This window comes from Leucopleurus acutus (genome assembly GCF_964270905.1).
Source record: "Leucopleurus acutus genome assembly, chromosome: X".
Taxonomy (NCBI): Eukaryota; Metazoa; Chordata; class Mammalia; order Artiodactyla; family Delphinidae; genus Leucopleurus; species Leucopleurus acutus.
In genome coordinates, this window is record NC_139148.1 from 49,251,676 (window position 1) to 49,277,140 (window position 25,465).

The 25,465-nt window shown below is 40.2% G+C and overlaps 1 protein-coding gene and 2 long non-coding RNA genes across 3 annotated transcripts in view; 1 reads left to right on the forward strand and 2 right to left on the reverse strand.

The window, feature by feature from the left end:
* The window catches only part of LOC309977759, a 984,496-nt gene that overhangs the window by 810,570 nt on the left and 148,461 nt on the right, over positions 1-25,465 (forward strand). The window lies entirely within an intron of this gene.
* Positions 1-25,465, reverse strand: part of LOC309977760 — a 946,815-nt gene that overhangs the window by 330,622 nt on the left and 590,728 nt on the right. The window lies entirely within an intron of this gene.
* On the reverse strand, positions 19,751-21,178 carry SPIN3 (spindlin family member 3). The gene is made up of 2 exons (XM_082864169.1): positions 20,973-21,178; positions 19,751-20,616 (listed from the first exon to the last, which is right to left on the reverse strand). Exon 2 carries the CDS (start codon positions 20,612-20,614, stop codon positions 19,838-19,840), a length of 777 nt encoding a protein of 258 aa, XP_082720295.1. The 5' UTR covers positions 20,615-20,616; positions 20,973-21,178; the 3' UTR covers positions 19,751-19,837.

Below are 25,465 nucleotides of genomic sequence, written 5' to 3' on the forward strand. Positions count from 1 at the left end.
AAATCTCTTGCATTCCTATACGCTAACAACAAAGTATCTGAAATAGAAATCATGGAACCATTGGGCTTCCAAGATGGCAGAGGAGTAGGAGGACGTGCAATTCATCTGTCTCCATGCATGCATCAAGAATACACCTTCAGAAGCAACGATTCTCACAGAACACTTGTGAAACACTAGCGTAAGACCTTGGACACTCGAAAGGACTATAAAGATCCCTGCATAACTGGGTAGGACAAAAGAAAGAAGGGAGGAGGAGGAGAGCAAGGAGGACAGGACCTGCACCCCGGTCGTGGGGAGCTGAAGCAGGGGAGAGATTCCCACATCTGGGGAATCTTCCTCACTGATGGGGGAATCAGTTGTGACAGCAGAGATGCATTTGAGGCTGTTGGAGGAGGGTAAAGCGACCAATCCGTTGTATACAGGAGAGAGTGAAAACTATACAGATGATCTGTAATCATCCTGGACGGGGACATGTATCCACCAGTGCACACAGGGGCTGGGAGCTGGAGCATGGGTATCAGAGAGCAAATCCAGGGTGACGACTGCTGTTGGCTGTGGGAAGAGGGGCTGCGGGGAGAGGAGGGAGGAAATCCACATCAGGGAATGCCTATGTAAGAAAACTTGACTGCCATGGAAGCAGGGCACTACTGCTGAGTCACAATCAGGGTGTGGAGCTATCATTGTAACCTCTCTTTCCACACACACTGGTGCCTGCTGCCAGGAAATAGAAAAAGCCCTGCCAGGGCTGACCCTCATGAGCCTGCTACTGGGCACTAGAAAAGGTTCCCACTAGGGCCATATCTCTTGCGCCCATGGTTGCAGGCTTTTCTGTGCACCTGGCACCACTGGAGCCTCCTGTGAGCCAAGCAGCCTTGCCACATCCTCACCATGTTCTCACTTCAGAAGACCCAAGAGCTCCAGGACAGCCTCAGGAGCAGACTCCTGTGGGTGGATCACATGCAGAGGTGGGGGATAAAACCGCAGCTGAGCCCTAGGGACAGGGCAAAAAAGGAAAAGAATAAAAAATTTTTCTATCAGTTGCACAAGCTCCAAATTAAATCCCCACAATCAGCTAGGTAGCCCGTGCATCTGTGGAATATCTGTGTGGACAATGAGTGTTCCCACAAATGAAAATGGTCTAGCTCTGGCAGCTGGGGAAAACACACTCAGGAGTGGGGCCAGATCAGAGTGTGAGCTGTCCCCACAGGGCCTACAGTATGTCCAGAGACCAGCCTAAAGGCACTGGAGGGGCTTCTGTGGAGGCAGAGGTGGGCTGTGGCTAATGGTGGAGGCAAGGACACTGACAGTTGAGACCCAATGAAAACATTATTACTATTATTTTCATTAGGTTTTGATTCCTTCTATTGTTGGTTCTGCTTTTTGTTTTGTTTTGGTTCTTTCTTGTTGCTGTTGTTTATTTTTATATTTATTTTTACTTAGCCTTTGGGGTTATTTTAACATACTTTATATTTTTGTATATTTCTATTTTACTTTGCTTTTCTGTTGTTCTGTGTTCTTTCTTCTAATATATTTTTAAATTTCTATTTTTATTTTATTCTTCTTTTGTTCTGTGTTTTTTCCTTTTTATCTCTTTTAATCATTCTGGTCTGTTTTCTTTGCTTTACTGTTTTTTTTTAAACATTTTTATTGGAGTATAATTGATTTACAATCGTGTGTTAGATTCTGCTTTATAACAAACTGAATCAGTTATACATATACATATGTTCCCATATCTCTTCCCTCTTCTGTTTCCCTCCCTCTCACCCTCCCTACCCCACCCCTCTAGGTGGTCACAAAGCACCGAGCTGATCTCCCTGTGCTATGCGGCTGCTTCCCACTAGCTATCTATTTTACGTTTGGTAGTGTATATATATCCATGCCACTCTCTCACTTTGTAACATTTTACCCTTCCCCCATCCATATTCTCAAGTCCATGCTCTAGTAGGCTTTTGTCTTTATTCCTGTCTTACCCCTAGGTTCTTCATGACATTCTTTTTTCTTAGATTCCATATATATGTGTTAGCATATGGTATTTGTTGTTCTCCTTCTGACTTACTTCACTCTGTATGACAGACTCTAGGTCTATCCACCTCACTACAAATAACTCAATTTCGTTTCTTTTTATGGCTCAGTAATATTCCATTGTATATATGTGCCACATCTTCTTTATCCATTCATCTGTTGATGGACACTTAGGTTGCTTCCATGTCCTGGCTATTGTAAATAGAGCTGCAATGAACATTTTGGTACATGACTCTTTTTGAATTATGGTTTTCTCAGGGTATATGCCCTGTAGTGGGATTGCTGGGTTGTACAGTTGTTCTATGTGTAGTTTTTTAAGGAACCTCCATACTGTTCTCCATAGTGGCTGTATCAATTTACATTCCCAACAATAGTGCAAGAGTGTTCCCTTTTCTCCACACCCTCTCCAGCATTTATTTTTTCTAGATTTTTTTGATGATGGCCAGTCTGACTGGTGTGAGAGGATATCTCATTGTAGATTTGATTTGAAATTCTCTAATGATCAATGATGTTGAGCATTCTTTCATGTGTTTGATCGCAATCCATATATCTTCTTTGGAGCAATGTCTATTTAGGTCTTCTGCCCATTTTTGGATTGGGTTGTTTGTTATTCCATATTGAGCTGCATGAGGTGCTTGTAAATTTTAGAGATTAATCCTTTGTCAGTTGCTTCATTTCCCAATATTTTCTCTCACTCTGAGAGTTGTCTTCTTCTCTTCTTTATGGTTCTTTTTGCTGTGCAAAAGCTTTTAAGTTTCATTAGGTTCCATTTGTTTATTTTTGTTTTTATCTCCACCTCTAGGAGGTGGGTCAAAAAGGGACTTACTGTGGTTTATGTCATAGAGTGTTCTGCCTAGGTTTTCCTCAAACAGTTTCATAGTGTCTGGCCTTATATTTATGTCTTTAATCCATTTTGAGTTTATTTGTGTGTATGGTGTTAGAGAGTGTTCTAATTCCATTATTTTACATGTAGCTGTCCAGTTTTCTCAGCACCACTTATTGAAGAGGCTGTCTTTTCTCCACTGTATATTCTTGCCTCCTTTATCAAAATAAGGGGACCATATGTGCATGGGTTTATCTCTGGGCTCCTGTTCCATTGATCTATATTCCTGTTTTTGTGCCAGTTCCATACTGTCTTTTTTTTTAACATCTTTATTGGAGTATAATTGTTTTACAATGGTGTGTTAGTTTCTGCTTTATAACAAAGTGAATCATTTATACATATACATATGTTCCCATATCTCTTCCCTCTTGCATCTCCCTTCCTACCATATGACCCAGCAATCCCACTACTGGGCATATACCCTGAGAAAACCAAAATTCAAAAAGAGTCATGTATCAAAATGTTCACTGCAGCTCTAATTACAATAGCTAGGACATGGAAGCAACCTAAGTGGCCATCAACAGATGAATGGATAAAGAAGATGTGGCACATATATACAATGGGGTATTACTCAGTCATAAAAAGAAACAAAATTGAGTTATTTGTAGTGAGGTGGATGGGCCTAGAGTTTGTCATACAGAAAGAAGTAAGTCAGAAAGAGAAAAAAAATACCGTATGCTATCACATATATATGGAATCTAAGAAAAAAAAAAGGTCATGAAGGACCTAGGGGTAAGATGGGAATAAAGACAGAGACCTACTAGAGCATGAACTTGAGGACATGGGGAGAGGTAAGGGTAAACTGTTACAAAGTGAGAGAGTGGCATGTATATATATACACTACCAAACGTAAAATAGATAGCTAGTGGGAAGTAGCTGCATAGCACAGGGAGATCAGCTAGGTGGTTTGTGACCACCTAGACGGGTGGGATAGGGAGGGTGGGAGGGAGGGAGATGCAAGAGGGAAGAGATATGGGAACATATGTATATGTATAACTGATTCACTTTGTTATAAAGCAGACACTACCACACCATTGTAAAGTTATTATACTCCAATAAAGATGTTAAAAAAAAACTTACAAAAAACCCTCAAAATTGAGGAGTAAAAAATAAAAGATTTTAAAACAATCCAGTCCCACAAAAGGGGAAAAAACATACATTTCACGGAACAGGACAGAGATGGGAAATAAGGGCATGAAAACTGTTCAACACCATTAATCATTAAGGAAATGGAAATTAAAACCACAATGAAATATCACAACATACCTATCAGAGAATGGCTAAAATAAAAAATAACGACATGGGGCTTCCCTGGAGGCGCAGTGGTTGAGAGTCCGCCTACCGAGGCAGGGGACACGGGTTCGTGCCCCGGACCGGGAAGATCCCACATGCCACGGAGCGGCTGGGCCCGTGAGCCATGGCCGCTGAGCCTGCGCATCTGGAGCCTGTGCTCCACAATGGGAGAGGCCACAACAGTGAGAGGCCTGCGTACAGCAAAAAAAAAAAAAAAAAACGACAGGACTTCCCTGGTGGCGCAGTGATTAAGAATCTGCCTGCCAATGCAGGGGACACTGGTTCCAGCCCTGTCTGGGAAGATCCCACATCCCGTGGAGCAGCTATGCCCGTGCACCACATCTACTGAGCCTGTGCTCTAGAGACCATGAGCCTAGAGCCCGCGCTCTGCAACAAGAAAAGCCAACACAATTAGAAGCCCATGCACCACAATGAAGAGTAGCCCTTGCTCACTGCAGCTAGAGAAAGCCCGGGGAGCAATGAAGACCCAACACAACCAAAACATAAATAATAAAAATAAAATAAATAAATTAAAAAAATAACAACATCAAATGCTGGTGTGGCTGTGGAGTAATGAGATCACTCACACATTACTGGTGGGAATGTAAAATGGTACAAACGTCAAATAGTACAAATGGTGTGGAAGTTTCTCAAAAATTTAAAACATAAATTACCATATGACCCAGCAATAGTAATAAAGACCTATGTTCGTCAAAAACCTGTAGAGGAATGTTTATAGCAGGTTTATCTGTAATAGCGAACAACTAGAAAACTACCAAGTTGTCATTCAACAGGTACATGTTTAAACAAATTGTAGTACATCCATACCATGGAATAATACATATCAATAAAAATGAACAGACTGTTGATATTGAATATTCTGCAGAGAATTATGCTGAGTGAAAAAAAGCCAATACTAAATGACTGCACACTGTATGATTTCACTTATACGAGTCTTAAAATGACAAAATTATAGAGATAGAAACTAGATTAATGGTTGCTAGTGGTTAAGAAATGAATGGGAATAAGAGAAAAGTGTATGTAGGTATTACAGGGCAACATAATTAGCCTGACTGTATCAATGTCATTATCCTGGTTGTGATATATTGATACAGATTCACAAGATATCATCATTGTTGGAAACTAGGTAAAGGGGAAAAGCAATCTTTCTATATTATTTCTCACTACTTTATGAGAATCTACAATTACTTCAAAGTAAAATGTTTAAATGTTTAAATTTTTAAAAAGCCAACAAACTAATTAATCACCACTGGACCAAAAAAATTGGCAGAAGACCTAAAGAGACATTTCTCCAAAGAAGTTATACACATTGCCAAAAAACACATGGAATGATGCTCACCGTCACTAATTAGAGAAATGCAAATCAAAACTACAATTAGGTATCACCTCACACCAGGCCGAATGGCCATCATCAAAAAGCCTACAAACAATAAATGCTCAAGAGGGTGTGGAGAAAAGGGATCCCTCTTGCACTGTTGGTGGGAATGTAAATTGATACTGCCACTATGGAGAACAGTATGGAGGTTCCGTAGAAAGCTAAAAATAAAACTACCATACGACTCAGTAATCCCACTAGTGGGTATATTCCCCGAGAAACCCATAATCAAAAAGAGTCATGTACCACATGTTCATTGCAACTCTATTTCCAATAGCTAGGACATGGAAGCAACATAAGCTACCACCGACAGATCAATGGATAAAGAATATGTGGAACATATATACAATGGGATATTACTCAGCCATAAAAAGAAATGAAATTGAGTTATTTGAAGTGAGGTGGGTGGACTTAGAGTCTTTCATACAGAGTGAAGTAAGTCAGAAAGGGAAAAACAAATACCGTATGCTAACACATATATATGAAATCTAAAAAAAAAAAAAATTGGTTCTGAATAACCTAGGGGAAGGAAAGGAATAAAGATGTTGATGTAGAGAATGGACTTCAGGACACCGGAAAGGGGAAGTGTAAGCTGGGATGAAGTGAGAGAGTGGCATGTACTCATATATACTCCCAAATGTAAAACAGATAGCTAGTTAGAAGCAGCTGCATAGCACAGGGAGATCAGCTCGGTGCTTTGTGACCACCTAGAGGGGTGGGATAGGGAGGGTGGGAGGGAGATGCAAATGGGAGGAGATATATGGATATATGTATAGGTAATTCACTCTGTTATAAAGCAGAAACTGACACACCATTGTAAAGCAATTATACTCCAGTAAAGATGTTAAAAAAATCTACAATAATAAATGTTGGAGAGGGTGTGGAGAAAAGGGAACTCTCTTGCATTGTTGTTCGGTATGTAAGTTGATACAGCCACTATGGAGAACAGTATGCAAGTTCCTTAAAAACTAAAAATAGAACTACCATATGAACCAGCAATCCCACTACTGGGCAGAAACCGTAATTCAAAAAGAGTCATGTACCACAATGTTCATTGCAGCACTATTTACAATAGCCAGGACATGGAAGCAACCTAAGTGTCCATCGACAGATGAATTGATAAGGAAGATGTTGCTCGTATATACAATGCAATATTACTCAGCCATAAAAGGAAACGAAATTGAGTTATTTGTAGTGAGGTGGATGAACCTAGAGTCTGTCATACAGAGTGAAGTAAGTCAGAAAGAGAAAAACAAATACCATATGCTAACACATATATATGGAATCTAAAAAAATAATGGTTCTGAAGAACCTAGGGGCAGGACTGGAATAAAGATGGAGACGTAGATTATGGACTTGAGGACACGGGGAAGGGTAAGGGTAAGCTGGGACAAAGTGAGAGAGTGTCATTGACCTATATACATTACAAAATGTAAAATAGATAGCTAGTGGGAAGCAGCTGCATAACAGGGAGATCAGCTCTGGTGCTTTGTGACCAACTAGAGAGGTGGGATAGGATGGGTGGGAGGGAGGCACAAGAGAGAGAGGATATGGGGATATATGTATACATATAGCTGATTCACTTTCTTATACAGCAGAAACTAACACAACATTGTAAAACAATTATCCTGCAATAAAGATGTTAAAAAAAAGAAGAAAAAACAAATATCGTATGCTAAAAAAAATCATACGGAATCTTAAAAAAAATGGTGGTGATGAAGCTTGGTGCAGGATAGGAATAAAGACACAGAGGTATAAAATGCCTGGAGGACACTGGGAGGGGGAAGGGAAAGCTGGGACGAAGCAAAAGAGTAGAATTGACATATATACACTACCAAATGTAAAATAGAAAGCTAGTGGGAATCAGCTGCAAAGCACAGGGAGATCAGCCGGTGCTTTGTTACCACCTAGAGGGGTGGGATAGGGAGGGTGGGAGGGAGGCACAAAAGAGAAGGTATATGTGGATATATGTATACATATAGCTGATTCACTTTGTTATACAGCAGAAACTAACACAACATTGTTATGCAATTATAGTCCAATAAACATGTAAAAAAAAAGATATTCCCATGTAAGTGGAAACCAAAAGAAAGCAGAAATAGCTATACTTATATCAGACAAAATAGTGTTTAAGCCAAAAATGGTAACAAGAGACAAAGCATATTATTATATAATGATAAAGGGTTCATTTATTAAGAAGATATAAAAATCATCAATATATATACACACAACTTTAGAGCACTTGAATATATTAAGTAGATACTAATTTAATGTGAAGGGAGAAATAGACATCTACATAATAATAGTAAGGGACTTCAATACCCTACTTTCATCAATGGCTAGATGATCCAGATTGAAAACCAACAAGGAAACAATTTACTTGAATCATGCATTAGATCAAATGGACCTGAAAGACATTTATAGAACATTCTATCTAATACAAGAATACACATTCTCTAGTGCACATGGAACATTTTCCAGGGTAGGCTATTTGATTGGATACAAAACAAGTCTTAGCAAATGTAATAAGATGAAGTCATACCAACTATCTTTTCTGACCACAATGATGTGAAACTAGAAATCAACACAAGAGAAAAGCTGGAAAATATACGAATATGTGGAAATTAAGCAACTCGTTGAACAACCAATGGGTCAATGAGAAAATCAACAGTTAAATTTTAAAAGAATCTTGATACAAATAAAATGAAATCACAAAACACCTGTTGTAAGAAATGCTGAAAAAGCAGTTTTTAGAGGAAGGTTTCTGGTGATAAATTCATATATTAAGGAAATAAATCTCAAATAAACAACTTTAAATAATAAGGAACTAGCGGGGCTTCCCTGGTGGCGCAGTGGTTGAGAGTCCGCCTGCCGATGCAGGGGACACGGTTTCGTGCCCTGGTCCGGGAAGATCCCACATGCCGCGGAGCTGCTGGGCCCGTGAGCCATGGCCACTGAGCCTGCGCGTCTGGAGCCTGTGCTCCGCAATGGGAGAGGCCACAACAGTGAGAGGCCCGTGTACCGCAAAAAAAATAAAAAAAAATAATAAGGAACTAGGAAAAGAAGAACAAGATACGACCAAAGTTAGCAGAAGGAAGGAAATTAATGAAGATCAGGGAAGATATAAATGAAATAGAGACCAGAAAAACAAGGTAAAAGATCAAGGAAACTAAGCTGGTTTTTCAAAAAGATAAGCAAAACTGATAAACCTTTAGGGAGACTGGAGCAAGAGGTTTAGGGGGATGTCAAGAGCCCAGAGTCTGAGTTCCAACTCCATAGCCGATTGGCTGTGGGATCTAGGAGCCTTGCTACTTCCCTTCTAAATTTATTCTCATAGGAAAAGGGAGGCAAACTTCTGGTTTCACAGAGGTGCTGGCAGTATCATCTGAAACAATGGTCATAAGATCATTATTGTCCCCTCAGCTCTCTCCCTCTCCAGTGCTTCTGTAGACCATCAGAGCAATTTTCTTTCTTCTTGTTTTCAGAGGAAAAGACTCAGAGCCAGTACCACCTTCCTTAGCTAACCAGTTAGTCCAAAAACATGTCCTGATGTTCCAGAAGGAACTTTGGCTGTGCTGGTCAATGTCTACGATATGAAGAGGAATCAGACCACAGAGCTATTGCTCCTGCAAAGCTCACAGAGAAGATATCATTCTGGGGTGACAAGAGGTTATGGTAAATACTGTAACAGAAGGATGGAGGTTATGTGAGTATAAAGGAGGGAGCAATGTACTATGCTGGGGCATTAAGGAAAGACTTCAGGTGTTTAAGTAAGTCCTGAATAATTGAGCATATTTTCACCCAGTAGAGGAGGTGCATTCCAGGCAGGAGGAACAGCAAGTCAAGTCAAGAGACTTGAAACAACTTGGAATGTTGAGGGAAATGATCTGCAGCATAAGGAGCAGGAAATAGTATTCAATAATGCAGGAGTAGTAAATAGTCAAGTTGGAAAGGGATAAAGGAGTCAGGTCATGAAGGGACTTGGATGCCAAGCTGAAATTCTTCATTCCAGGTGAATTATGTAATATTGTCATGTAATTCAGTGGCCCCATTTGTCATGAAAATTATAAATTGCATTTCTTTCATTCTGTGAAGCCATTTACATTGAGGCATTATAAATTTCAGATGGAATACTGATCCAGTAAAATTCATTCCAATACCTGCCTTTCCTTGTCCAGGGTGATAATTTTCAAAATAGTTAACCTTGGGATACCTGTTCTTTTCCCACCCCACAGCTGATGGTACTCATGTGTGCAGCACATTCACATTTTAGTGAATAAAGGGAAGAACGAGGGCAAGAGAAAAGAGATATGAGGACTGGAAGATTGTGAGGCTCTCAATTCTTCCTTCAGCTATCCTGCAATTCCTCAATTCCTCCTTCTCTTCATATGTAGAATGAAATCTCATCAGAAGTAGTCACAATCTCACTCAGGGGAACTGATGCAATCCCAAGTATATGAGGTTTTAGAAAGGAGTGGGCCAAGAATGATATGAATTATTATATGAGTGAATGAGTATGACAGTGTGTGCACAATGATTTGTCTTCTTCAGTGTTTAAGCAAGGGAGATCTTATAGTCAAGGATTATATCCACGAGAATCAACAAATATCCATGGAAATCAGTAGCTTGAGTAGACCTGGGTGGGTGGGATGGGTGAGGGCTCTGCAAGGGCATTACTATGCCAGTGCGTGGCGTGACTACTGAGAACCATGCTGAGGTCATGTTCATCAGAAATATTCTGTGTTCCATACTAAATACTGGTAGATACACCCAAATCACTGAATTATAGCATCTGGGTTTGGCTGTGTGTATATAACATAATAGAATCTCAGATGAACAAGGGCTTTCTTTCTGTGGCCCTAACTTCTTTCTTTGTGCTTAGTTAACTGAGCTTTGAGCTAGGCTTTTGCTGCCTACCTCCTTGATCTCCCTTTGACTAAAACACTCTCTTCTGTGACACTTACCCCATCTACTCCATTTGCTTTCTGCTGTATTGTAGGATAAAAAGAGATTTTAAAAATAAACCTTTTTCCTTCTAGATGTTTGCTGTTAGTCTGCTGGTCTCATTCATAACATTGGTGTGGGTGTCAGGAAACCACATCGTCCCTCAAAACCTTTCTAGCTTTAGAGGTATCTTAGAAAGGAAGGAGTTGAGGATGCTCAAACTGGTGGACACATTACTTTGATACAATGAAAATAATGTCATGGTGGTGTGCAGTTTTATTCAAAGGAGCTGAGAAGCAAAAAAAAATCATCTTGGAGATGACATTTGACATGGAATGTGAATAATTTGTCAGAAAGAGATTTAGTGTGTAGGTAGCTGGCTAAGAAGGAAGGACTTCCATGATACCACACTTTTCATTTAACTCCTACCTCGTAGTCTCTTTTACTTGTGTCTCCTCATCTCCCAAACCTCTTTGTGGCCCAGGACTCTGCCCATGATCATATGCTCTTCTCTATGCACACTCATTGCCTACGGTGATCTTGTATACTCCCATGTCTTTAAATACCATTTATACACAGAACCTCCCAAATTTATGTATTCAGCTCAGTGAGACCTCTCTTCTGAACTGCAGACTCATATATTCAATAACTGCTCAACATCTCCATTTAGATATCCTAAAAATACCTCAAACTCAATTTTTCCGAAACTGAATTTCTAATGTTCCCTCTACATCCATCCAAACCATAGCCTTCTTCATCTCTGTTGATGGCTACTCCATTCTTCCAGTTGTTTAGTCCAAGAATATTGGAGCCATCCATGACTCCTCTATTTCTCTCACCTTCCACTTCCAATTGGTGAGAAAATCCTGGGGCTTTTCCTTCAAAATATATCCAAGATTCAAATTCTTACCACCTCCATTACCTTTCAGATATTGTCAGCTCACATCTGCATTCCCACAATACCCTAACTAGTTTCACTGATTCCATACTTTTCCCTCTATAGTCTGCACTCAAAACATCAGAGAGATACTTTAAAAAAGCATGACAGGTCAACTATCTGCTCAAAATCTGCAATGGCTCTGTGGACATGGAGATGCAACACCCAGGTTCCTTTTCATTGACACACTTATTACCCCAGCTTCAGCTGTCATCCCTGTTTAAGGACTGCATTAGCTGCAGAGAGCAGCCTTGTCCAAGGTCATGTCCTTTCCCAGGGTAGCCTATATTCAGTGATTGATCAGTGTATGCGTTTGTGGCTGACACTGTCATTGAGTATCAGAGCTTGACTTCTCCCTTGTTGCTTCTTCCTCTTCCCCATTTCCTCCATAGATATTGACCCCAAAGGCATTGCTTAATAAATTTTCTGAAGTATTAACTTTGTTTTACATCTGCTTCCTGGGGAGCTCAACCTGTGACAGGCTCCTCACTTCATACAGAGTTCCTACAATGCATTACAGGGCCTTATATGATTTAGTCCCTTATTACCTCTCTGACTTCACCTATGTCGCTCACCCTCACTTTTGTAGCTATAGACAAAGTAGCCTCCTTGGTCTCTGAACATGCCAATAACACACCTACCTTAGGGCCTTTCCTCTAGCAGTTCCTTTTACCATGAATGCTCTCTCTAGCTACATGCTTGGCTAACTCCTTCACATCATAACTTTGCTCAAATATCACCTCCCCCATGAAATCTATCCTAATCTATTTAATATTGCATCCCACCACTCCTCTCACCTCTTACCCTTTTCTAATTTTCTTTTTGTTCAAACAGAACAAATTTTTCAAAATGTCACTTTCTGACATCCCATATAATTTATTTACTTATTATTTTTATTGTTTATTGCCAGCTTCCTCTTGTCTGCATGTAAGCTCCATGAGAACAGAGATCATTGACTGTTTTATTTACTGAAATATTCCAAGTTCCTAGTTACAGTGCTTGGAAAAAAATAGATACTAAATAAATTTGTTGAATGAATGTAGTAGATTTAAGAGTAGGAACAAAGTATGTGTTGAGAGAAGGTGGTAGAGATGAAAGAATAGGAAGACCACAGCTGTAAATCACTTTGATTTCTCCCTTGGTGCTCTTGCTTTTTTCCCATTTCTTTAGGCAAATGTTAGTAAAAATAATAATTATTGATAGAACAGCACTTGGCATCAGGAGACCTAGGTTCATGTCCAGTATTGTTACTAGTTGTGTGACCCTTGCATCTATATTTATTTATTTATTTACTTACTTACTTATTTATTTTTAACATCTTTATTGTAGTATAATTGCTTTACAATTTTGTGTTAGTTTTTTCTGTATAACAAAGTGAATCAGCTATATGTATACATATATCCCCATAACCTCTCCCTCTCGCGCCTCCCTCTCACCCTCCCTATCCCAACCCTCTAGGTGGTCACAAAGCAGCGAGCTGATCTCCCTGTGCTATGCAGCTGCTTCCCACTAGTTATCTATTTTACATCTATGACCTTGTATCCTTTTTCTCTCTAAGCTTGATTTCCTAATCTGTAAAATGGAAATAGTAACACTTAGTTCCCAGTATGCTGTGAAGATTAAGATATGCCTGGCACATACTAGGTGTTCAATAAATGTTTTTTGCCATTCCACCACCCTCCAAAGATGAATGATATAAACTAAATGGCTGAAATGTAGTGTGTATTTGAAACTGTAACCACAAAAATAGGTGTACACATTCACTACATTATGTATGGGCTTCAACTTTAACTCTGTGCTGTGGATCTGCATCATAAATTTGGGGTTGGGGAAGAAATCTGCCCCGTTTCCATTTATTCATTGACTTTTTAGCCCCTTTACTTCATCTCCAGGATCAGGGTAACAATTGAAATAATGCACAGACATGATGTCTGTAATGTTCTTTGACCTCCACAAAGAGACAAAAATACCAGAAAACAACAGTAACATAGTTAGTCGGCTGTATAGAACAGTAGAGAAAAATCATGAACCATAGGTCTCAGTATTAAACATATGACTGCATTAATAACCATGAATAAATGATTTCAGCTATCCTAGCCTTTCAACTTGTTTTTATTTCTAGATCATTCCTCCTTCAAACTGTTGCATGGGCTAGCTTCTCATCATTCAGTTATTTGTTCAAATATCCACTCAGACCTTTTTCTGACAAGCTCTAGCTGAAATAGCTCCCTTATTTCAGTTACTTTCTATCCCATTGCTTTATCGTCATACAAGTTATCACTCCCAGAAATTATATAGGTTATTTGTCTACATCTTTGTTGTCTTTCTCCCACTATGAGAATCTAAGCTTGCTAAAAGTATGGACCTTATCTATTTCCTTCTTTACTGTTAGCCAAGTCCAACAAAAAGCATTTGAATAAATGAGTGATTGAATCTACAAAATAGAATAAATCCCTGCCCTCCTAACCATCCAGGAATGCTATGAAGATTTATCAGCTCTCTGGGAAAGTTCTTAGTAGGAAAGGAAGGAGCTATACACATCTAAAGAATTATTTAAAGTCACATTTCAGTAATAGAATTTCTGGACTATATTCACTAGTTAAATGTCACTGGACATTGCTAAATATAAATGTTTACTAAAAGAATGTGGGCTGTAGCCTCTTGGAAACTAGATGGAATTCATTTTTATTAAGTACCTGCACTGCACTATTATATGCTAAGAATATAGCTTCTCATTTAGTTCTCAATAGAACTGAGTAAGGTAAGGATTATTACCTGCAATAGTAGGCTTAAAAAGATTAAGTCACTAGAGCCGAATCACAGAGCTAGTGGAGCCTGGAATTATGCCCATTCTATTGATCTCATTGTTTCTCCTACTCTATACTCTTTTGGATCCCTCAGATCTAGGCTTCTTAGGCAAAGTTCAAGCATACTATATCCATAGTGGAAACTGGCCTATCTGAAAACAGCGAGGAAAGAAAATGGAGGTTTCTTACCTTAGTTATTGGTTGTCTGAAATCCTAGTTGAAAGAGACCTGAGAATCTGGAAACTTGTAGGATTAGAAAAGCCAAATTCCTTATCTCAAACTAAGCTTTGTGAGAGCAATGGCAAGGAGACAGACTTACAAGGAAATAAGATTGGGGTCAAGAAAATCCTAATTTCCTAGACCAATGTTTCCTAATCAGTATTGATGATAATAATAAGAATCACTTGGAATGTCTGGTCGAGGTTTTCCAGGTCCCCCTATTCCCCTGCCAAGAGATTTTGATTTATTAAAACTAAGGCAAGGTTCAGGAGCTTATATTTTAGCAAGCAGCTGATGTAAATTTATTATCAGGTAATTTAAGGAAATAACGATTCTGGCCTCACTCGACTGACACCTACAAGTTAGTGATTCTCATTATGGGACCCCAGGACCAGAAGTATCAGTCTCCTGTGTGAACTTGTTAGAATACATAAATCCTTGGACCCCACACTAGACTTACTGAATCAGAATTTCTGTTGGTGGGCCCCAACAATCTGTAGTTTAACAATCTCTTCAGGTGATTCTAACATGTGCTAAAGTTTGAGAACTACTATATTAAAGGGACTCCAATCCTGGCCAACAACAGCAAATACTCATTATTTAAACCCAGAACAACTCCTAGACACAAGAAATGGCATAAGATGAAGCAGAGAGTTAAAGCTGTTCATCCCCAAGAAAGTGCATCCACCCAAGATATGTCTCCAAGGGAGACCCTCTTAGAGAACAAAAAAGAGGCTGGCTGACCAGAGGACTCATTCTACTGCTAGGGCAGAGTCCTTGTCTAACAGATTATGAAATATGCTTTGAACCAGAAACTACTGTGTATTGCTTCCTGTTTCCTCCCTTCTTTCAAATGGTAGTTTTTATTATATTTCTCTGGTTATTTCTTCACAATTGTATATGGGGTATGTTGGAGTGAAGGTTAGTTTGTAATTTAACTACAGGTGACAAGACTGCTGGGATGATGGATCTGAAGATGTCTGCAGATCAACTAGAGATCCTAAACTTAATGTTAAATGTAGTAACTGGATAAGACTTTAGGTTTTTCCCCTTTGAAGACATAAATTTACTACATGTAGGTGTGAACATTTTTGAAAGTGGATATGTGGGAAGAAAGGTGTTCATGGATGCTCACTACCCAAAGGAAGAAGCTATACTAGACATTTGTGATTGGTTCATGGCATTCACTCCTCATGCTCTTGATTTCACTAGGAATCCATTTGGTTCTAGGGAGATATATTTTAGGGTTTAGGGATGGAACACATGCCCTGGCTAAGCCAATCAGTGCATTTCATCCATGAGACTTCAGTGGTCTAGGTATGTGACCTAAGCCAGTTCAGAATGCATCACAGGACATAGGTTATTTAACTTTCTCTAGACTGGAACTGCTGTGGCCTGGACCTGCTGGTCTAATTTTGCTACCATGAGGAAAGGCAGCCTGAGAATGTAACTGAAATACTGAAGAGGGAAACTCATAACAAATCACAGACACTGAGCCTGAGCCCCAATCAAACTGTGCCTGAAGCCCATCTAACTTTTGGATTATTTTAGTTACATGAGTCAATAATGCTTGGTAACTGTTTAAACATGTTTAACAGGGGTTTCTTGTTATATGCAGAAAAGCATTCTGTCATAAAGGCAAACAAATTTGCATATGGCAGTAGATGTCAGTGTAAGTTGGAATAAAAAAATGATTGTTCATTTCAATTTTGAATAACTGATTATAGTACCTTAACTTTTTCCACAGCTTCAATTTATAGTTGATTCCCCCTTTAAATTCCCTCAACAAAAATATACTGGCCTCAAGGAATTCCTTCCACAAAATCGATCATGTTTACATACATTTCACATTCTACTAGTCAGAAAAATTTACCTGGCAGAAATTGTTGGTTTTCAGGGACATGTAAGTTTTCATTAAACTAGGTTGGGGTATGGAAGTCCGAATTAATCATACCTCCTTCCCTTACAGATTCTGAACCAACTAAAAAATATACACAGTAATCAAAGAGGGATTAAAATACCAGCTTTAATATATTGTTAAATGAAAAAGAAAAATTCATAACAGCATGTATAGTATGCCACAATTTGTATAAAAATCTGATACACACATATATAATATACTTGTAAATACATGGATTATCTCCGGAAAAATACATAGTAACTGGTAAGAGTGGTTATCTTTGGAAATTGGCGCTGAGGTCAGGGGTGGGAAAAAAGGAAGGAGACTTACTTTATACTGTATATCCTTTTGTACTGTTTGATTTTTACCAGAGGTGTGTGTTTTTGTCCAAAAATGATTTATAAGTTAAAAATTTTTAAAGAATAAAAATAGATACCAGCTTTATTGCTGATAGGTCTGGACTGGAGAACACGTTTTGGACCTAAGCCTGAAATGAACTTTTACCCCAAGTGTAAAGACAATGGATCCCCCCACCCCAGAGGGTGAGAGATGTCTACAGATTAGATGTTTATCCAGCCATGTAGTGAAGGACTGTAGTTTTTTCCATATCTTTCTGTGAGCAATGAGCTCAAGAGCCAAGAGGGCCCTAAGTTGCATATCCATAATAACCTTTTCTCAAGTTCACCAAGTTATTTCTCCTCCCATTTGGGAGATGGGTAGAAATTTTCTTCCAAATATTTTTGAGAGGCACAAGTCCTTTTGTTTCTTGGCCAGGAACATGGAGAGAGGCAGAGGATAGATCCTATCATACCATTGGACATTTCTGTCCACATTGTCAACACCCAAGACAAACAGGGCTTGGCTGTCCTTTCGGGGAAGACCAGCAGTATCTTAGGAATGTCCTGCTCCCTCTTGTGTAAGACTGGTGAGCAGTTCTGCTTTTGCCCCAGAAGGCTCTGAAATAAGTCAAACTAAAACAGTAATTAAATTAACTCTAAGGCTACATTACACCCCAGGTTGAAAATTCACTCACTATTTTATCCCCAATTTATAATTATGTCCAGCCACATTATCTGACATAGCTTAAAAGATTATACAATAAGCCCTAAAGGTAGCATTAAAATACTACAAATAATACAATATCAACAACATAATGAAAATGCCTTAATTTGAACTGTATGAAAATCACACCAACTATTAAACTCCAAGGGAAAAATGAATGCCCCCAATTAAATTTCTATTTTAAAGTCCAAAGGAATTAAAGTCCAAAATTCTGCCTTCCCCAATTTCTTGGTTTTTCTGATGTCAGCCATACAGATCTCACAAAGATGTCTGGACAGATATGGGGTTCCTTCATCAGCTGTAGCCTGGGCTGTCTTCCTCTTGATTTGGTGTAGTTCCTTCAGAACTTCAGGAGTTGAATTAATCTAACCCCACAATTGCATGTCATACATATATGTCATACATTAAGAGTCCACAGGGTCAACAGGACATAAGATTATCACAGTGTCAGGCTCACATCCAAAAACTTAGCAAGCACACTAATCCTCAGCCTCTAAAACAGATATCTCAAGCAAATTTATATCTCCAGGACTTAGTAAATAGGGTAATACAGACCCACATTGCTGTTGTCAATCAAATATCTGAGCAGAGACTTAGTGGCATCAAAAGGAAGAAACATAGACAGAGAAAACATGGGAGAAGAGAACACTTTCTTGGTTTCATCCTCAGCAGGATGCCAGTCTGTCTGTGCCAGTAGTCTGGACTCCATGACCTGTGAACTTAAACTAATTTGGAAGATATTTCCCAAGTGGTTGATTGTACTGGCATGAGTCCCAGCCCCAAATATGCAGAAGTCCATGGCCTGTCTGTTATTGCTAATGGAGCTTCTATCAGAAACCCAATGAGAATGCATTGGCTTTGGCCGGGTGCTTCTCTCCAAAACCCTGCTTATTTTTCAACATTTTCTTTCCTAGTTAACTTTCCAAAGTTAACCTTCACTAATGCCTTCAATAATGGAAGGTACAAGGCCCACTCCATTACTTATTTTTCTGCTGAAGTAGGGCTCATCCTTATCTGCACATGAGTTTCTTAGGTCCAGCCAAGAAACAGGATAAAGTTGAAAAACAAAACACTAACAAATATCTATTAGATTTCTATCTACAAATGACAGCATTAAAAACATCATTAAGCACTTAGAAAATCATTAAGTCTATTGATCATCTAGCACTGATTCTAATCTCTGTGTTCCTCAGTCCTATTAGGACACCAGAATAAATGAGCTCACCAGTTCCTACAAGGAAGCAAAGCCTATTTTCAGCTTTTCTTAGTTCTAGCAAGTGCATTGCCCACCTCATATGCTGGGACTCAGAAGTCTTCTAAGAATCAAATGAAAACCTAATTTAAAATTTTTCAAAGCGTCCTTCTTGGTATAGGAAAGAAATCTGTATCTCAGCCTGATTCCAGATTTTTGCTCCTTTATATTGAGGTCCTAGACAGATCTGTCAACCCTTGCCAAACCTGGCCTTTATCCTGTGACTGAGGACTAGAGCTACAGCCCGGCCTAATGCTCTATTGGGCTGGCAAAGCCCAATTGTGCTAAAGTCTGCCTGCACAGCCTTTGTCTGTAAAAACCCACTCCTTGTCTGCAGGTACCAGCCAGAGCTATTGTAGACAACAGAAATCCTAATGCCATTAATGACCAACCGCGATTTCTCCACTTGCGGTTTGGTTCCCAAATGCTTGCCCTCTTAACAATTTTGTAAGGTTTCTCAGCCTATGCTTATATACTAAAGTGCAAAATAATTACCCTCTTGATTTCCAAACCAAGTTTAGTAATAGGTACAAGAATCAGAAATGGAACAAAATATTAGCCTTACTTTCATTATAGTTAGAATTTAAAATGCAACTTAGACAGAAGACCAAAATAAGCTTCCCATTCCTCCCCATATTAGACTTTTGAAGGGGAGGGGTTGAATTGCAAAGACACTAACCCAGCCAGCCCTAAGGGGAGGGTTGAATTGCAAAGAAATTTATCCAGCCAGCCACATTGCATATCTCAGGAAGCTTCACATTTCAGTGAGTGCAGATTGTCCAAATGCCCAAAAGAATGAGGCAAGAGGTGTTCAGCTACCTTTAGCCTATTAACACCACCCAAGATAAAAATATGGGCCGATGGATGTCAGACTTTACCCCTCTCACTAATTAGCTAAGTCAATCATTCTTCTGTGGGGAGGAACCGGTAAAACGGTTGGAGATAAAGGCAAAAGGTTTCTTCAAAAAATGTCTGAGAGGGTGGAAGTTCCAATTTTTTGCCAGGCAAAAGTGTGAAAAAGGGGGAGAATATGGTTCTTACAAACTGTAAAGCAATCCAGACTTCTTGTGTGTTCAGATTTTACAAACAGTCTCACATATTTGGCAAATTTCAAAATGACCTCTAAGATGTTTTTACCAAATCATAGACATAGATATGGAAATCATCATCAAATTTGATGAAGTACACAGAGGGTTTTGCTTCCACCTGATGAATGACCATGCCAGTTCTCTTGGAGCCATCCTCCTTGGCATATTCCACCTGTTTGCCTACTAGGCTGTCTATGACTTCTCCTGGCTCCCTCTCTGCAAGAGGAGAATCATTGGAATCTGGAAGGATGTGTAGGTCACCATCTTTATAATCATCTAAGAGCTGGTACATATATAATACAGGATCTTTCTCATAGGTAATGTAAAACCATGTGTTCATGACAGGTGCCTGAGCTAAGACCATCCCCCTCCATTCATTTTTGGAACCTTCCTCTGTCTCAAAAATATGTTCCACTGCTTTGCCAATCATAATTTCTATCAAGTGTGTATCACTGATTCTAGATGATGCAACTCTATTAGGAAGGATTTCAAGTGATGACACTCTTTCATCTCTATGAAGTTCCAATCCATAAACACAGTCAAATCCATCATATTTGATAAGATACAGAGAGGGATTTACAGGTACCTGATCCAGAACGGTTCCCTTCCACTGTGTTAGAGGTTCATCTCCATCTTTCCATCCGTGCCGAATTCTGCAGCCTACGATGTTCCTCCGATGCTGGGAGGTGGGTCTGCTCCTATGCTTCTTGTGTGCAGCCTTTCTCTTCATCACGGTCACAGACACACTGGCATGTCCTGCGCCTGTCCTGGACCGCTGCCCTGCAGCTGCTTTTCCGAGCGGGGTCTTCATGCCTGCGCGGAGCACAGTAGCAAGGAGGACCAAGAAAGGAAATCAAGAAAAAATAAATTCAATGCATGACACGATGAACTTTTTCTCCTAATTAGTGCATTCTGTGCACCCACGCCTAAGTTTTTCCCGAAAGCTATGCGGAAAGGCTGGAAATCAAGGCATTCTGGCTGCGTGCCTGCAGTAACCTTCCTCCCCAGCTAGTTCAGGCTATGGTAGCGTGAAGGAGTTGCGGTTACAGTCAAAGAAATAGGGGGCACCCCCCCTATTCCTCCCGCCCTGCGTCCAACACTGTCCAGGCCAGGGGACACAGATTCCCCCAGGCCGGGGATAGCGGGCCTCGCGTGCCCAAATCGGGCACCTCGCTGCTGCCTCCGCGGTGAGCCTGTGTCAAAGGAGGACCAGCAGACGACGAGCCAGGTGCTTGCAAGAGCTGAAAGGAAGGATCCTTAGGAGAAGAGCGTGTCAAGTGGGCTGCTGGACAGGCAAACAGGATGGCGGCAGTGTCTCCAGCACTCGGCTCGCGGGCCCTCCGCTCCCTGTTGGCAGCAGCAGCCCCTCTGCCACATCAGGTTCCCACCAGCCGCTGCAGTCGCCGCAGTCTCCTCCCTCTTTTCCGTATAGCACAGCTTCCGGCCAGGAGAGAGGCCTCCCCTTCCTGCCCAGCAAATCACCCGCCCACCGGCCCCCCCCCCACCCCGCACCTCGCCCGCCAACTCCCCTGTCCGCCCCTGCCCTGGGCCTGGGAGGCGCTCTTTGGTTCCTTGCCCCGCCCCTTTCCCAAAATCTGGAGCCGCCTGACCAACAAATCCCCTCCCCAATCGCCTTGCGCCCCCTCTTCAGTTCGGGGCCCCCAGTCTCCCCACCCCCACCCTTATCCTTACCTCAGTACCCCGATCCATCTGCTTTTCATCCTCCAGGAATTTGCCCTTTCCTTTCCCCTTGTAATTCTGGAGTTATTCTTTATATACAGAAAACTGTCTTTTCTGTCATTTAAGGGAATTTGAGGTAGGAGAGAAATGCACTAGTGCTCAGTCTGCCATCTTGACCCAATCTCTCGGTAATTTTTACTGACTTGTACTCCCGGACTTGTTGAGGATAATTTTTTTTTTCTTTTTCACTGATTGCACAGGAATTGTATGGGCAATGTGGGCACGGTGTACAGTTTAGCAAATTGACATGAAGAAGAAAATAATCAACTATAAACCCACCTCCCATTCCACAAGGCTCATAGTCAAATATTAACACTTTCCATTGTCTTGCTAATACGCTCTTACAAAGCTGGGATAATTTTGCATATGCATTTTCATGGCATGCCCTTTTCCATATAGAATAAGTGTTTAATCAGGTTATGAGATAGTGTCTGAAACATGATTTATAGTGGCTTCACTAAAATCAGCACAAGGATATTTTCACAGTTTAACCATTCCTTCCCACCTTCACATGTTTAGTTTTTTTTTATTTATTTTATTAAAAAAATTTTTTTTAACATGTTTAGTTTTTTAAAAAAATACTTATAAAATGATGCTTGCATATGAATGATTAATCTGTTCTTTTGAACAGAATAATCTAGACGCAAACTTATAATGAAAACAATTATTACAGTTATAACAAGAAATTAGTATCTCAACACTGTGAGATCATAAATCTATGGAGAAAGACTTATATTAGAAGAGATTCAAACATTTTTGTTTTCATTACAGCCATGGTAGTGGGTGTGACGTAATATCTCATTATGGTGTTATTTTTTTTTACATCATTTTTTTCCTTAACATCTTTATTGGGGTATAATTGCTTTACAATGGTGTGTTAGTTTCTACTTTATAACAAAGTGAATCAGTTACACATATACATATGTTCCCATATCTCTTCCCTCTTGTGTCTCCCTCCCTCCCACCCTCCCTATCCCAACCCTCTCCGTGGTCACAAAGCACCGAGCTGAACTCCCGGTGCTATAGGGCTGTTTCCAACTACCTATCTATTTTAAGTATGGCAGTGTATATATGTCCATGCCACTCTCTCACTTTGTCAAAGCTTACCCTTCCCACTCCCCATTTCCTCTAGTCCATTCTGTAGTAGATCTGTGTCTTTATTCCCATCTTACCCCTAGGTTCTTCATGACTTTATTTTTTTACATCTTTATTGGAGTATAATTGCTTTACAATGGTGTGCTAGTTTCTGCTTTATAACAAAGTGAATCAGTTATACATATACAAATGTTCCCATATCTCTGCCATCTTGCATCTCCCTCCCTCCGACCCTCCCTATCCCACCCCTCTAGGTGGTCACAAAGCACCAAGCCGATCTCCCTGTGTTATATGGCTGCTTCCCACTAGCTATCTATTTTACGTTTGATAGTGTGTATATGTCAATGCCACTCTCTCGCGTTGTCACAGCTTACCCTTCCCCCTCCCCATATCCACAAGTCCATTTTCTAGTAGTCTGTGTCTTTATTCCTGTCTTACTGCTAGGTTCTTCATGACATTTTTTTCTTAAATTCCATATATATGTGTTAGCATACGGTATTTGTCTTTCCCTTCTCACTTACTTCACTCTGTATGACAGACTCTAGGTCCATCCACCTCACGACAAATAGATCAATTTTGTTTCTTTGTATGGCTAATATTCCATTGTATACATGTGCCACATTTTCTTTTTTTTTTACATATTTATTGCGATATAAATGTTTCACAATGGTGTGTTAGTTTCTGCTTTATAACAAAGTGAATCAGTTATACATACACATATGTTCCCATATCTCTTCCTTCTTGCGTCTCCCTCCCTCCCACCCTCCTTAACCCACCCCACCAGGCGGTCGCAAAGCACCGAGCTGATCTCCCTGTGCTATGCGGTTGCTTCCCACTAGCTATCTACCTTACGTTTGGTAGTGTATATATGTCCATGCCTTTCTCCCGCTTTGTCACAGCTCACCCTTCCCCCTCCCTATATCCTCAAGTCCGTTTTCTAGTAGGTCTGTGTCCTTATTCCTTTCTTACCCCTAGGTTATTCATGACATTTTTTTTCTTAAATTCCATATATATGTGTTAGCATACGGTATTTGTCTTTCTCTTTCTGACTTACTTCACTCTGTATGGCAGACTCTGGGTCTATCCACCTCATTACAAATAGCTCAATTTCATTTCTTTTTATGGCTATGTAATATTCCATTGTAAATATGTGCCACATCTTCTTTATCCATTCATCCGATGATGGACACTTAGGTTGCTTCCATTTCCTGGCTATTGTAAATAGAGCTGCAATGAACATTTTGGTACATTACTCTTTTAGAATTATGGTTTTCTCAGGGTATATGCCCAGTAGTGGGATTGCTGGGTCATATGGTAGTTCTATTTGTAGTTTTTTAAGGAACCTCCATACTGTTCTCCATAGTGGCTGTACCAATTCATATTCCCACCAGCAGTGCAAGACTGTCCCCTTTTCTCCACGCCCTCTCAGGCATTTATTGTTTCTAGATTTTTTTGATGATGGCCATTCTGACCAGTGTGAGATGATATCTCGTTCTAGTTTTGATTGGCATTTCTCTAATTCCTAAGGATATTGAGCATTCTTACATGTGTTTGTTGGCAGCCTGTATATCTTCTTTAGAAAAATTTCTATTTAGGTCTTGTGCCCATTTTTGGAGTGGATTATTTGTTTTTTGCTAATGAGCTGCATGAGCTGCTTATAAATTTTGGAGATTAATCCTTTGTCAGGTGCTTCATTTGCAAATATTTTCTACCATTCTGAGGGTTGTCTTTTGGTCTTGTATTTTTTTTTTCGGTACGCGACCCTCTCACTGTTGTGGCCTCTCTCGTTGCAGAGCACAGCCTCTGGACGTACAGGCTCAGCGGCCATGGCTCACTTGCCCAGCCGCTCCACGATATGTGGGATCTTCATGGACTGGGGCACAAACCCGTGTCCCCTGCATAGGAAGGCGGATTCTCAACAACTGTGCCACCAGGGAAGCCCTTTTGGTCTTGTTTATGATTTCCTTTGCTGTGAAAAAGCTTTGAAGTTTCATTAGGTCTCATTGCTTTATTTTTTTTTTTTTTTTTTTTTAACATCTTTATTGGGGTATAATTGCTTTACAATGGTGTGTTAGTTTCTGCTTTATAACAAAGTGAATCAGTCATACATAAACATATGTTCCCATATGTCTTCCCTGTTGTGTCTCCCTCCCTCCCACCCTCCCTATCCCACCCCTCCAGGCTGTCACAAAGCACCGAGCCAATATCCCTGTGCCATGCGGCTGCTTCCCACTAGCTATCTACCTTACTACGTTTGTTAGTGTGTATATGCCCATGACTCTCTCTCGCCCTGTCACAGCTCACCCTTCCCCCTCCCCATAACCTCAAGTCCGTTCTCTAGGAGGTCTGCGTCTTTATTCCTGCTTTACTCCTAGGTTCTTCATGACATTTTTTTTCTTAAATTCCATATATATGTGTTAGCTTACGGTATTTGTCTTTTTCTTTCTGACTTACTTCACTCTGTATGACAGACTCTAGGTCTATCCACCTCATTACAAATAGCTCAATTTCGTTTCTTTTTATGGCTGAGTAATATTCCATTGTATATATGTGCCACATCTTCTTTATCCATTCATCCGATGACGGGCACTTAGGTTGTTTCCATCTCCGGGCTATTGTAAATAGAGCTGCAATGAACATTTTGGTACATGACTCTTTTTGAATTTTGGTTTTCTCAGGGTATATGCCCAGTAGTGGGATTGCTGGGTCATATGGTAGTTCTATTTGTAGTTTTTTAAGGAACCTCCATACTGTTCTCCATAGTGGCTGAACCAATTCACATTCCCACCAGCAGTGCAAGAGTGTTCCCTTTTCTCCACACCCTCTC